Below are 15656 nucleotides of genomic sequence, written 5' to 3'. Positions count from 1 at the left end.
TCTCAGGCAACACCCCGAGACATCCACTTCCTCAAACAGGAGGAGAGACAGCCATTCTCTCCCTCCTGGGACTCTGCTCCTGCCAAAGACACCGCGTCACGCACTTCCCCCAAACTTATACCCACTCCCAGAATCCTTTGCAGCATAATCTGCCTTCTGGGGTAGTTACAAGCTTGGATGTGTCCCCTGATTGGGCTTCCCACACTGCCCTATGAGAAGCCTCTCACAGGAGCCAAGTGAGGATACTTCTCCCCTCAGCAGGCACATCTGGATGCCCTGGCACCCTAACTGAATAAATCACAGCCCTGCAGTTAGGCAGACAAGGCCCACTATACATTTACCTAGCACCTACCTGTAAGGTGCTACACCCACCCCACACCAAAATGAGTCAGGTCCCTCTGACTCTAAAGGCAGCCGCCTCCTATCAAAAACTCTGCCAAAAATCAGGAGTATCCCACAAACCTGGAGAAGGGGGAAAAGGGAAAAACAAATTTACAAATAAATTAGCGTGAAAAAATATATCTTTACAATCTGCTGTACATGTATGATACACAGTTTGAGGTGCATGATAACTGATGCACCCTCCACCAAATAAACTCACTTGGTGGGAAACAATAAGAAAAATACAATGCAAACATCCTGACTGTCTATCTCTAAGGTGATCCCACCTGAATAGAGAAAAAGGAATCAAAAGTTAGTCAACTGCATCACATATGAAATACAAGCCTCACTATCTGAACAGTTGAGTGGAAAGACCCTCCTCCATTAGATGTAAGGGCGACCTTTCCACTCCCTCCCTGACTGCCTCCCTGACTGCCTCTGCTAACCAGTGTCTTGACACGCCGGGGTCCTCCTTTAACTGGAAGAGCTTGTCCCCTAACACTAGCTGTCTAGACAGAGTCCTCTTTTGGTGAAGTGAAGTAAAGCACCCTCTGCTGTCCCCTTGAGCACTTCAGTGAGGAAACAGGGCAGGTCACAGTCTCTCATAACCTACAGTCCTGCTGAGTAGGGAAAAACATCACAGGGGTCCAGCAGGGCACCCCACACCAAAGTTCTTGCACACTTGAACTCTGTAGCAACATTTTAATCTGTAGAGACTGTGGATGAAGTCCCACACAGCCATTTGTAATCCACAACAGGTCCTGGCCCGATCGCCCAAAGGACCCAGCACACAAAAATATCTTTTCAGAAGACCCGGACCTAATGGTCCCAAAAAGGTCTAACATCATAACTCTTGACTTTCCTGAAAGGACCCTGGCCCGATGGCCCAAGGGGTCTGCTTAAGCTTCAAACAGGTGTAACTTGAATTCAGCATTTTGTCATTTAAACACTTCCTTGGTCAGTTGTGGTAGCCAGCCAGCCACCCAAATTTTCTTCCTAGTTGCTCTTGAAACTCCTCGTTTTTCATGAAACACTGACAATTGTCTTTCAGATGTAATACTCTGCATGAGGCACTTGGACATACTCTCCATTCTCATTTTTGACCTGGATGGACCAAGCATGTCTTGAGCCGTCTGGGCGGCGGACCTCCACCCTATCTAATGTATGTAGATGGAGCGCCCATAATACCACTGAGCTTTGACCCTGTTAAACTTGTCTTTTAGTCCCTCCTCTGGGGAGTCCCGGTAAGGTTTTGGGACAAACAGGTAATCCCAGATGAGTTAATCGCACCAAAAGTCCCTGTATTTTTCTACTAGCAACATCACCTCCCTTGGTGCATAAGGGTAGTCATACCCGTATTCCAATGCAACCTTTTTCTGCATCCATCGCTGCATTCTGGACAACCGGGGAAAGGTCCTCCGCTTTCCTCTCCCTGGTTGAGAAAAAGGGGTGCATATCCTCTGAATCATTTCTTCATATGCTGTGTTCTGGTCTCTGGCCCTGGCAATATTCCCAGATGGGGTGAGGTCTGGGACTCTTGCAACATAGGTGTCGCAGAACCCCAATCTCTGAGCCAATTCTCCCCTTTCGATAGCCTCCTTGGCCTCCTGGTCTAAACGCACAGTCACTTGGGTACCTGGGGGGCTGCTCCCACCCTTGACCCCCATTCCCACTCGGTCTCGTTGATCGATCCCCACTCATCCATACCATCTTCAAATGACCCGTATTTCATATAGAATGATGGGGAATCGACTCTAACAGGGCATCTCCCACCCTCACTGCTTGTGCTGGAAGAGGACACTTGAGTGACTTCTGTCTTGACAGGCTGTGGGATAGTAATAGGGGCGGATCCCATTAAGTCCCTTGCTGTAGGCATCTCTGGCCACTCTCCTACAGGTTGGGTGGACATGGACCCCCTCCCGATGGAGCTCTGCAAATGAACTCACTTCCCGCAGGCTGTAGGCCCACCGACTGCTGGCAGGGCCTCCAGCTGCATCATCCGCCTGAACATGCCCCTTCCTGCTCCGCGGAGGAACTTGAACTCGTTCCCCGTCACCTCCTGGGTGAGGCCGGTCTACCACATAACAGTAAGCTTCCTGGGACGGCCCTCACCCTTCTCAGCCCTGAGCAGTAGATCACCGCATTGCCCACAATGAACCCACGCCTGCACTTTCAGAGTAATGGTGGCACATTGGGGACATACCACTCCAAGAAACTCTCAACCTCCTCCGGCGCACAACGTGAGTCCGCCGTCCGGCACCACCCGGATGCCGGTATCCCAGACTAGGGGATCGGGCTGCTGAAACTGCTCCTGGCTTTGCTCCGCAGGGTTTTCGCCCATGGTGGCAGTAATAGCGGGAACACTCTTCGCTCCTCTCTTGAACGACATGCCTCCTTCTCCTACATGTGTCTCCCGCACAGCTGCGCCCGAAGGAGGGGTTATTGATAGAGTCCCCTGGATCACTTCTGATTGGCCAGATGTTACCGCTGTCTCCACCCTTTCGCCATATTGGGCAGGTACTCCTCCCACTGGGCAGACCTGCACTTGGCGCACTTTCCTGCGTGGTACTGTAACTCTTCCCCTGCCATGCTGCTTCGCTGCACACCTTTGGGAAATAGCTGCAAAGCGGACTGTGTCACTTGCCAGACACACATCTGCCCATCTCAATTGCACTAGGGCCTCCACTGCGCTTTTCCTAACTGAAGCCAGCTGTCCCTTCTTGCTTGGCAAGAGTAGCATCCCGCTGCCGATTGCACAGCCGTTACTCCTCTTCCTCGCCACACCGGTGCAATCCTCATCTTCCATACTGGCTCCGGGACTAGCCCCACTGCCCTTCTTGGCATGGTCGACTATGTTCCCCACAGTATGTGTGCAGCAACTATAAAGAATAAATGTCCCGCTGTCAAATGCACGGTCAACATCCTTCCACATAGCATGCACAATCACCTGGCACCTCTCTTCCCGTGCCCCTGGCCTCCATCTTCACCGTCCACACTAGGACCTCCGGTGTCCTCTTCTCTGTCCTCCCTAGGACCCCTGACACCATCTTCACTGCCCACCCTGGGACTTCCTACTGTTAAGCAGTTGCAGAATTCATACACTGGGACACATTTGCCCCCTGCTCTTCATTTTCTGATAGCAGAATACATTTCATAGTATATATGAAAGGTCTTTGTCACATCACAATTTTTCTTAGAACATTTACGTTGTCACAAACATCCTTCCATGTGGGCTTCCAGCTTCAACCCACTCTCCCTGCCTCCCATGGTTGCAGTCTCACACCCGGCCTGGTGCTTGAATAGCAGTTCCGGACACAAAAAGGGATTTTTTGGACTTTTTTTGCCGTTGCAAAGGGCAACTGGCCCAGTAACTAATGGCAAAATCCCAGACGAGCCCCCAAATGTAGCAGGTTTTTCAGGCATTGGGCCTGATGTGGGTCTGCCATTGTTACCGGTTACCTCTCCAGCCCATGTGAGCTGCGACCCTGGGTGTGAGAACTGAGACATTGAAAACTTCGGCATCTTTGTTTTGTGGTTTTATTGTAGATAAAGGGGATGGGAGAATGGAATGAGTGGGATACTCCTTTAGGCTCAACTAGATACAGTTTTGGACTTTATCCGGAAAATGTCTGTTAATGCTGCCTTGACGCCAGCCGACGCTAGCCATCGCTCACTTACGCTAGAACACATTGTAACTTGACAAAAGTGCTGAATCCTCGACTCTAGATCCAGAAGACTCAGGACCGTGGAGCTTAGAACTACTGACACTGCTGCAATGCAAAGTCTCTGACCACTCTCTCCAGCCTGGCACTAGCTGGAGGTAGCTTGCTGTGAATTACTGTATAGCTGCAACTCTCAACTGGTACTCTGTACAATTCAGGGCTCAAACCGCAGGCGCCCCCTTTACACTTTAAGCTCTTCAGGGTCCACTGACTATGTACCCCCTCTGCTACTTCAGGGTCCTCAACCTAGGTACCCCCTTTACAGCTAGCTGACACTGGATCCCAGAACCTCCTCCGGAGTGGTCTCCTCTAACTCTTCAGGCAGACCCCCAGGGGCAATCCTCAGTACTCACGAACTGTGTAGGCTTTCCTGGGACTGGACCCTCTCGCTCTCTGCTGGTTCTCGGCACACCAGATCCCTTCAGCTCCACTCAGCTCTCTCTCTGGATTCTCAGACGGCACTCGAAGACATTCACTTCCTCAGACAGGAGGAGAGACCGCTTCCCCCAAACTTATACCCACTCCCAGAATCCTTTGCAGCATAATCTGCCTTCTGGGGTAGTTACAAGCTTGGATGTGTCCCCTGATTGGGCTTCCCATACTGCCCTTTGAGAAGCCTCTCACAGGAGCCAGTAGGGATACTTCTCCCCTCAGCAGGCACATCTGGAAGCCCTAGCACCCTAACTGAATAAATCACAGCCCTGCTGTTAGGCAGACAAGCCCCACTATACATTTACCTAGCACCTACCATTATGTTATTAAAAAAATAGCAAGAACAGTATCTTGTAGATGGAAGAATAAATAAAAAATAGAAAATATGGCATGTATTGCCTATTTGACAAATGTACCCACTTACATCAATGGTAAGTGGAAAAGTGCCTCCTTGCATTGATGGTGAGTGGTTGAAGGACTCCTTTACACTGGTAGTCAGTGAGTAAAAGGCCCTTAATCACTGGTGGTCAGTGAAAGACATACAATGGAGTCTGTAGTAAAAAAGCTCTTTACATTAATGGTCAATGGAAAGAATGCCTCTTACATTGGTGGTCTGTGGGAAGAATGGCCACTTACAGATATCTAGATAAAGTATTGGTGTCACTGCCCAGAAGTCAGAAATGACTCCCAACTGAATGAATACCTTCAGTAGGGAGTTCCACAGAACCCTGATTGAGAAAGGCTGTTTTAGAGGGTTATTAAGCCAAAATGTGTGGTCATGTTAGAGGTGTAGTTTGTTATATGGGAGGGAGCATGATAAACTCTAAAGCTGGCCCTAGGCTGTACAAATTTCCCTCAGTGGGTGTCTCATATCTAACATCCTTTGATTGAAAAATCGAAGGATCTTGGCAGAAAATTGTTGACCAAAGAGTGGCTGCATCCAATCAGATGCAGCTCCAATTTAGAGCTGGCTTTAAAAATACAATGGCTGCAACAGGAAATTCATCCATCAGTGCTGTTTAGCTTGGATGGAGCAATTTGTTTTTTTGGGGGGAAAAATACATAAGCATATGAACAGCTTAAGATGTCTTGTACCCAGCAAGCTTCTGATGGGTAGGTGATAAGACTAAGGCAGACCACACGATTCCCCTATCCACACACTCGATGTCGATGAGAGAATCCATCCCGCAGAGCTATTATATTCTGACAGCTTCCCCGACATCAGAATACACTCATCAGCACCTTCAGCTATAGCTGGCAACACTGATCGAGCAAACATTTTCCAGCAGGCTGGTTGTACAGAAGTTGATCGTGAGATGAACTACTGTACAACCAGCCTGCCCATAGATAGATTGAAATTCAGCCTGGGCCCTACTGAACCTGGCTGGCTTAAAGCTGGCCATACACTGGTACAATTTTGTAAGAAAACTTTCATTGTAAGAATTTTTGTTCAATTTTCTAATTATTAGTGGGGCCAAACTGACATCTGTTTTCAGCTACAGCGATGAGAAAATTTGAAGGAACTGGATGGAACATTTTTCTTTTGTTTTGTGTTTTTGTTCTGGAAAGTCCATTAATTCCAAAATCAAATGTTAACATTTTTAAGTACCTTTAAACAACATTCATCAAGCCATCAGATGTACTGAGAATTTATACAACTGTTTGTTTTAAAATCTACTAGTCTTACATAAGTAGGGTCGGCTGGTATTAATGAGGGGTATGGTAACTGTTAATCAGCCTCTTTGCATACAGGACTTAAATCGGTTGACAGGCAGTGGTTATTTAGCCATGTCTAAAAACATTTTCTGACCATTTCTTTTGCTTTCCAGATAACTGTGTACCATGCTGGACCTGAAGAACAACAGGACGTTGATGTTGCAATCCTAACATCTCTGTTAAAAAGTCAGTATATACAGTATATTCATTTTTTCATTCTTGGTTAAAGGCTAACCTACCTAGAAGTATACAGTCAATTCAAGTGGAACTGAACTCAAAAGAACTAAAAAAAAAAGATGTGTTATGTTATAAGTGTAGCGGACCCCCCAGAACCCCCTAGGACCTAGTGATGACCTTCAGAGGCAGAGAGGGGCTACATACCTCCTGTGGGTGTGGATTGTCAGGCATGGTGGGTAGTGATGCAGGTAAAATAAATGTTGGGCGCCAGTCACTTTTATGCTGAAGTAAAGGAATAGTTTATTTCTTCTCAACAGGACAAGAATAAACAGGGGGAGAGAGGGGTAGGGTCCAGGACACCCTTTAAGAACAGTCTATTAGGCAGACTCCCATTGCAAAAGACAGGTATTCAGACAGCAGTACAGGATAACAGACCTTGAGAATCATTAGGTATCCATGAGCTTCAGATTGATCTGGGAGACATCTTCTCTCCACTAGACACAATCCCTTTCTGTGGTCTGTACTGTCTGGACAGCTGTCCTCCATAAGAAACAAGCAGGTTGCTCACACAGGTTACTGGATGTCTGTGGATGATCTTTCCCATGTGGGTCGCTGGCTCTCCTCAGCAGAATCCCAGGTATCTGACCAGGCCTCAGGCTTCAGGCCTAGTCAGCAGCAAACAGCAGCACACACCCTCCCCCAAGGGGGTCCGGGTGGGAAGAGACCGATTATTGGACCTCCCCCCTCTTAAATAAGATCTCCCACAATGCCGTAGTGACACTGTAATTGGCTGAGAGAGACATGGACATTAACAGTTTGTTTAACTGTAATTCTCACACTAGTGTCAAAGGCTACAGTGCCACCTGCTGACGGAAGGGAGAAACGCAGTCAAACCAGATTAAGAGAGGAAGTCCAATTAACCACAGTAAAATTACAGCCAAGCTAGTTAAGGCCCAGCAAACTAAATTTAACAGCAACCTTGCATTAAGACAAGGGTGCTACACAAGGAACATTTAAAAATGTTAAATGTGCCCAAGCAGTAACCTAAAAACTTACTTCTGTGCCTACAGCCCCATAGCTGCCTACTTTTTCCAGGCTAGTGACTCTTGGCTTTGGCAAGTCACATGGCCAGTGCCATGGCAGTCAGATGGTTTCTACTGAATGGGAAGGTCAGTGCTCAGGCAGAGCCACATTTTCTTTACTTAAAGATAACTGTCATTTGAGGAAGTATGCAACATTTGTCAATATCTAAGTCTATGGCAGGGACAGTATATGTCATATTTTTAGACAATGGACCAATTTATTTTTACAAATGCACTACAAGCTTTCGTCACCTTAGTTATATTTTTTAACACATCATAATTGGGTGGTTTTAAAAAAAAAAATATGGATAAATATTACATAGTTTTATATGAAAAGTGCTGCGCTAATCAACATATATGATATACCATATATATGCAACAAAGTGATCCCACTCAGTGGATCTGGCTGGGAGCGGCTAGAGAGTATTATGCTTAGTATGAGCTTTTATATCTCATATACACATATATCGGGAGTGAAAGCCTAAACTGGAGAATGTTGGGATTACCAGTATCAATGTGCAAGTGTTTGGGAAACCTGTCCCTAAGCCTTGTTTGGCTTTTCCACTAGTTTGGAAGCTAATATGCTCTGGTAAGCAGCCATTTATACTCATTGGTGTTGATCCAGGGAGAAGTCTTGGGAAGCTATTTTTTTCCTTTTGCATGCATCTACAAATATTCTTTTCCTTTGAATCCACTATTGGGACACTAAATATAATTTCACATATATCATCATTCTTTCTTTTTGGATTTTTTGCACTTGTATGGACATTTTTTATAAACGGTTTGAATTTACTATTTAGACACGTACATTTATTGTATATTTTTTTACACATATGAATTGTCCTTGTTATTTAATATTTTGTAATGTGGTGTTGGTACAAAGCACTGAGTGGGATCACTTTGTTGCACATATATTAAATATTGTGTATGCTGATTAGCGCAACACTTTGTATATACATATTTTTGGCTTTATCTATTGGCTTGTGCTAGCAGCTGTCAACTGATTTTTAAAGTTACAAAGTTAGTCAGGTTGAAAAAACGACAGTCTAGTAGTTGAAAATAATCCATCTAGTTCAAAAAATAAAAATAGAAAACCTCCATATACACAGTTCTGTACCCATAGTTGATCCAGATGAAGGCAAACCCCCTCCCCCTCCGTAAAGCATGATCCAATTTGCTCCAGATGGGGGGTGGGGGGGGGGTTCCCTCCTGATCCCTCAGCAGACAATCAGTTTTTCCCTGGACAATTTATCCCTGGTGTTATTATAGATACATTTTAGTATTCAGTTATGGTTTCTGCATTTAGGAATGCATCCAGCTCTTTTTTAGAACAATCTACTGAGCTGGCCAGAACTAGATCTTGAGGGAGTCTATTCCATGTTTTCACAGCTCTTACTGTGAAGAAGCTATTCCATATGTGGATGTCAGATCTATTTTCCTCCAGACATAAACAGTGCCCCCTTGTCCTCTGTAATGACCTGAAAGTGAATAACTCAACACCAAGTTCACTATCACTATATGGACCACTTAAATATTTCAACATGGTGATCATATCCCCCTTTTAAACATTTCTTTCTGTTTCATTTCTTTTAGGCACAAATATGTCTCCTTACGATCAGCTTGTTCTAGCATTGGCTTGGGACAGAGTAGATATAGCCAAAAATTATATTTTTGTACATGGACAGCAGTGGTTGGTATGTGAACCATTCTCACTTATATTTCATTTTATAATAAGCCTGTTTCTACGTATTTATAAGGGCTTGGGGCAACAGAAAGCAAATCCATATACATAAATCATTTTTGTATTTTTTCATAGACAAAACCATTGGAACAGATCATGTTGGATGCGCTTGTTATGAACAGGGTTGCATTTGTCAAACTTCTCATAGAGAAGGGTGTCAGTATGCACAGATTTCTGACAATACCCAGGCTGGAGGAATTGTACAATGCAGTAAGTGTTCACTATGCTGTTAGGATACTCTTTTATTTCAATAATATATTCTTGTCAGTATATAAAACTTATATGTAAAACCAAGTTCATTCCTCTAAAAAAAAGGTCTTATACAGTACTGCTTACAACAGCACAAGTTCATTGATATATACAAGATCAGTATACAATTATCTGGAATTATGTGCAATGATATGAATTATTATGTGTTCTAATTTGTTGACTTCTAAACTGGGGATTCGAATTTTAGAACCTGATGGCTACAGCAAAAGAGCCTCAGAAACTAGTGTAATGCACTCTGAATGTATTATTTTTTTATATAAATTAAGCTTGCTTGGAATATATGGGGATTTTGTCTTCTGGTTAAATCTCTGTTATACTGAAAAAAGTAAAAAAAAAAAAAAAAAAAACAACCTTATCTGCATAATTGTTCCAAGTCAGGGATTGAAAATACTTAAAATATAGGGTTAGCATTATATTTCAATGTTTTTATTAAATATTCAGAAATTCTGAGATCAACAATTCAATTAGAAACAAAATCTCTGAAGTACAAAGTTACATCAATACAAATGGTATCCACATATGTAGTTGAAGACATAATTCAAAGACAATTATAGGCAAGTTAAATCAGAAGAGTTATGACACCGTAGAACCAATTTTCCACCAAGTATACATCTCCCTAACATAGAGATTGTAGGTAGATTTAAAGTAACAAGAGACAATAACCATTATAAATAATAGAGGATTTGCTTCCTAATGTGGATCCAAATAGGTAAAATATATATCCATTGTGTAAATAAAAGTTAAAAAAGGAGGGGGGAACCTAATCAGGCTATGCAGGATAAGTGAGAGGATAGTGAAAAATAAAATGGATAGGGAAAAAGAAGGAGACAGAAAGTGATGCCCGTATCAGCAGGAGAGGTTAAGAGTTCTGCCTCCGGACTCGCTAGTCAATAGATAGATATCTGTTCCATGGACCTCACGTCTTGTCAAATTTTGTGCTGTTATTTTGGAGAGTACAGGTGAGCTGATCATTAACCATAATCCAGTTAAATTTGCATTTGACATATTCAACCGGTACCAGGGGCTGTTCCAGTGTTTCTCAATCGTTATCCTGGCTCAGGGTTAGCATTAAAACCACACAACTATCCTTTACAGAGAAGAAGCAGCCTACACGTTTTTCTTACCACGGGTTTTCTTTATAATAAAGCAGACTTTATTCTGAAAAGCCAACTACCGCTCAGTCTCCTCCTCCCTCCAGCCTCTAATTAGGTTGTAGCTTGTTGTTCTTATTTTGGGGGGGGGGGGGGGCAAGTACCTTTTTTGACAAGTACCCATTCCCACTGCTTCAATCTTTGCTTAGCCTAATGTCACACATTTCTGGAGGTTGCAGGACCAGCCTCCCTGTGCCGTCGATCGTATGCATGGGGAGTCGACTGAGTCATCAGAAGGCATAACTGGCTCCCAAATCTAAGATGGTGGTGCCCTAAGAAGAATCAACTGTAGGGAGGACAGCGCTGGACTTCATGAACTAGTTAAATGTCTGTTTCTCAAAAGTTGGCAGCTACAGTATTTGTAGCTGCCGACTTTTAATTTTCACAACCCCGGGTGATATTCCTCTTTAACCACTTCCATACCGAGTCATGTAAAATGACGTCGGCAAAGTGGTTGTCTAGATCCGGGCCGCCGTCATATGACGTCGGCCCGTTCTAGCTGCTACTGCGCGCCCCCGGCGGCGCGCAGAGGCGTGATCAGGGATGAGACTCGTCCCTCGGACATAGCCCATCCCTGATCAAGGTAAACAGCCAATAGAAATTGGCTGTTTACCATGTGATCGGCTGTGTCAATCACAGCCGATCACATGAGCGGCTCCAGCGCGAGCCACTCGTTCTCTCTGCAATGCGCGCCCCCGGGGGCGCGCAGAGCAGCGATCGGGGACGAGGCTCGTCCCTCGGACAGAGTCGATCCCCGATCTAGGTAAAGAGCCAATGAAATTGGCTCTTTACCACGTGACCGGCTGTGTCCAATCACAGCCGGTCACAAATGTCAACAGAGAACACGGTAACTAGCTGTCACCGTGTTCTCCTCCTCACACACTGATCCTGTGTGAGGAGGAGATTGTGGTAACAGCTAGTTACCAACTACAGTGCACCCTAAACACACTGATTGCCCCCCCCCCCCAATAAAGAGCACCTGTCACTAGCCCATCAAAGTACCCGAGTACCTGTCACCAGCCCATCAGGTACTCAGATGACAGGTACTTGGGTACTCTGATGGGCTGGTGACATATATTCGGGTACTCTGATGACAGGTACTCGGGTACTCTGATGACAGGTACTCGGGTACTCTGATGACAGGTACTCGGGTACTCTGACGGGTACTCGGGTACTCTGATGACAGGTACTTGGGTACTCTGATGACAGGTACTCGGGTACTCTGATGACGGGTACTCGGGTACTCTGATGACAGGTACTCGGGTACTCTGATGACGGGTACTCGGGTACTCTGATGACGGGTACTCGGGTACTCTGATGACAGGTACTCGGGTACTCTGATGACGGGTACTCAGGTACTCTGATGACGGGTACTCGGGTACTCAGATGACAGGTACTCGAGTACTCTGATGACGGGTACTCGGGTACTCTGATGACGGGTACTCGGGTACTCTGACAGGTACTCGGGTACTCTGATGACAGGTACTCGGGTACTCTGATGACAGGTACTCGGGTACTTTGAGTACCTGTCAACGGAGTACCCGTCATCATAGTACCTGAGTACCTGTCACCTACCCATCAGAGTACCCGAGTACCTTCCACCTGCTCATCAGAGTACCTGACGCCTGCTCATCAGTACCCATCACTACTCATCAGTACTCATCAGTACCTATCACGTATCAGTACTGATCATCAGTACCCATCAGTACAGTATCACCTATCACCTATCAGTCAGTGAGTACTACTCATCAGTACCTGTCACCTGCCCATCAGAGTACCCGAGTACCTGTCGCCTGCCTATCGGAGTACCCGAGTACCTGCCACCTGCTCATCAGTACCAGAGTACCTGTCACCTGCCCAACAAAGTACCCGAGTACCTGTCACCCTTCATACAGCCACCATGTCCAAGTCCAAAAAGGTTTATATACGTCCTCCGTTTAAACCTAAATACCGGTGTTATGGCAGCAGATAGCTGCCATAACCCTGGTATTTTTTTAAACGGTGGACGGTTGGCTTTCCGATAAGGGTGGTCCCAGCGGCGGATTCGCCGTGGGATCACCCTTCCGGGATGGCGGAAGAGGCGCCCCCCCCCCTCCCGACGCGTTCCGGTCCTTTTCCCCGCTTACCGGACCCGCCGGCAGCGGGGAAAACGATCCGGTCCCGAATCCTCACAGACAGGATGTCGAGTGAGGGCAAGCTTGCCCTCACTTGACTCTATGGTCTTGGAGGACCGGAGCTACGGAAAATGTTGTTGCCTAGCAACCGGTTTAAAGGTCCTTTTTTTTTTTTTTTTCATTTTATATTATAATTATTTTTTATTTTATTTTTTTTATATCTTTTAGTGTACTTGTGAGATCTGAAGACTTTTTGACCCCAGATCTCACAAAAAAGAGGTCCTGTCGTGCCTATTTCTATTACGAGGAATATTTACATTTCTTTTAATAGAAATAAAAATGATCAATTTTTTTTTTTTTTAAAACGGTGTAAAAATAAAAAATAATAAATAAAATAAATAGTAAAAAAAAAAAAAAAAAAAAATTAAAGCGCCCTGTCCCCGTTAGCTCGCGCGCAGAAGCGAATGCATACAGAAACCCCGCCCACATATGTAAACGGTGTTCAAACCACACATGTGAGGTATCGCCGCGATCGTTAGAGCAAGGGGAATAATTTGAGCCCTAGACCTCCTCTGTAACTCAAAGATGGCAACCTGTAGAAATTTTTAAATTGTCGCCTATGGGGATTTTTAAGTACCAAAGTTTGTCACCATTCCGTGAGCGTGCGCAATTTTGAAACATGGCATGTTGGGTATCTATTTACTCGGCGTAACATTATCTTTCACATTATGGAAAAAAATTGGGCTAACTTTACTGGTTTCTTATTTTTTAATTAAAAAAAGTGAATTTTTTCCAAAAAAATTGCGTTTGGAAGACCGCTACGCAAATACGGTGTGATAAAAAATATTGCAATAATCTCCATTTTATTCTCTAGGGTCTCTGCTAAAAAAAAATATATAATGTTTGGGGGTTCTAAGCAGTTTTCTAGCAAAACAACTGATTTTAGCTTGTAAACACCAAATGTCAAAAATAGGCCTAGGCAAGTGGCTAGGATGCATGATGATGCTCCTTGGATGTTAGGCCCCTCTATATGGCTAGGCTGTGAAAAAGTCTCACACATGTGGTATTGCCATACTCAGGAGGAGTGGCAGAATGTATTTTGGGGTGTCATTTTTGCTGTGTACATGCTATGTGTTAGGAATATCCTATAAATTGACAACTTTGTGTAAAAAAAAAAGTTTTAATTTTTTTCCCACATTTTCCAAAAACCTGTGGAAAAAAATGATATGTTCAAACGACCCATAATGCCTCATAGAATATACGTTGGAGTGTTTGCTTTCCAAAATGGGGTCATTTTGTGGACTTTTCCATTGTATTGGTGCTCTAGGGCCTTGAAAAGTGTGATAGGTAGTAAAAAAGTTTTATGTGTATTTATGCTCCTAGAACGCCTGAATGTGCTTCTTGGACATGGAGTCTCTTTTTGTGGCCAGGCTGTGTAAAAGTCTCACACATGTGGTATCGCCATACTCGGAAGGAGTAGCAGAATGTATTTTTGGGTGTAATTTTTGCTGTGTACATGCTATGTGTTAGAAATAGCTTATAAATTGACAACTTTGTGGGAAAAAAAAGAAAAAAAATTTTTTTTCTTAATTTTCCCAAGAATTGTGGGAAAAAATTACAACTTCAAAAAACTCACCATGCCTCTTACTAAATACCTTGGACTGTCTACTTTACAAAAAGGGGTCATTTGGTCGGTATTTGTACTGTCCTGACATTTCAGGGCCTCAAGAAAGGAGATAGGCAGTCAGTACATCTGGTGTGATCAATTTTCAGTAATTGGTACCATAGCTTCTAGACTCAATAACTTTCACACAGACTAAATAATATACACTAATTTGGGTTAATTTTACCAGAGACATGTAGCAGTATACATTTTGGCCCAAATGTATGAAGAAAATTTTATTTTTTGCAAAATTTCATAATTGAAACTAAAAAAAAGTGTTTTTTTTTCAAAATTTTTGCTCTTTTTTTGCATATATCACGAAAAAAAAAAAACCCAGTTGTGATCAAATACCACCAAAAGAAAGCTCTATTTGTGTGAAAAAAATGATAAAAATTTTGTTTGGTTACAGTGTAGCATGACTGAGCAATTGTCATTCAAAGTGTGAGAGTGCTGAAAGCTGAAAATTGGTCTGGGCAGGAAGGGTGTCTAACTGCTCTGTATGGAAGTGGTTAAAAAGCTCATGTTGTTATACTAATTACTGTTACTAAATGTTACTTGCTCAGTGTCTGCAGTGATATTAGTTTCATCCGACTTCCCAGGTTAGTGACTGCAGTAATCTGTTATGATCATAGTGCTTAATACAGGCTTTTTGATTTATTTGTATATTTCATGATCCACCTAGACAAAAAGAGTTTAACTACTTGACGACCAGGTTTTTTCTGACACTTTTTGTTTACAAGACTAAATCAGTTTTGTTTGCTAGAAAATTTCTTAGAACCCCCCCAAACAATATAAAAACATTTTTAGCAGAGACCCTAGGGAATAAAATGGCGATGGCTGCAATTTTTTATGTCACACAGTATTTACGCAATACCATTGCATAGAACAGATAAATATTGCATCTTTTTTATTTTAATAAAAAAAAAATTAGGCTTTACAAACAATTTAAGTGTTGACTGAGTTTAGAAAAATGTCAAGGAGCTGTGTGAATTAGTTAGTAAAAGATCAGCCTGGCCAGTTTCAAATGTTATAATCACATATCATACATCATTTGCACATACATAATGCATGAGTTCCAAGGTAATGCCGAATAGCATCAGCATTATTTAATACTTGCAATAATAATAATAACATCTGAATACAAAAGCGTCCTAGGTTTCTTATTGTACTGGTTTAGATGGACACCAAGAATAAAAAATCCCTACAT

The 15656-nt window shown here is 43.6% G+C and overlaps 1 protein-coding gene across 1 annotated transcript in view; it reads left to right on the top strand.

Annotated features, from left to right (window-relative positions):
• LOC309553122 (transient receptor potential cation channel subfamily M member 7-like) overlaps positions 1–15656 on the top strand; it is a 184132-nt gene that overhangs the window by 60123 nt on the left and 108353 nt on the right. Inside the window, exons 10-12 of the mRNA XM_082254018.1 lie at positions 6365–6437; positions 9104–9204; positions 9327–9461. Coding sequence (XP_082110144.1) covers positions 6365–6437; positions 9104–9204; positions 9327–9461 — 309 coding nt within the window. The remainder of the gene's footprint in view (positions 1–6364; positions 6438–9103; positions 9205–9326; positions 9462–15656) is intronic.

This window comes from Pelophylax lessonae (genome assembly GCF_965119305.1).
Source record: "Pelophylax lessonae genome assembly, chromosome: 4".
In the NCBI taxonomy this organism is placed as follows: domain Eukaryota; kingdom Metazoa; phylum Chordata; class Amphibia; order Anura; family Ranidae; genus Pelophylax; species Pelophylax lessonae.
The sequence above is the reverse complement of the archived record's forward strand: the minus strand, read 5'-3'. Positions and strand labels throughout refer to the sequence as shown.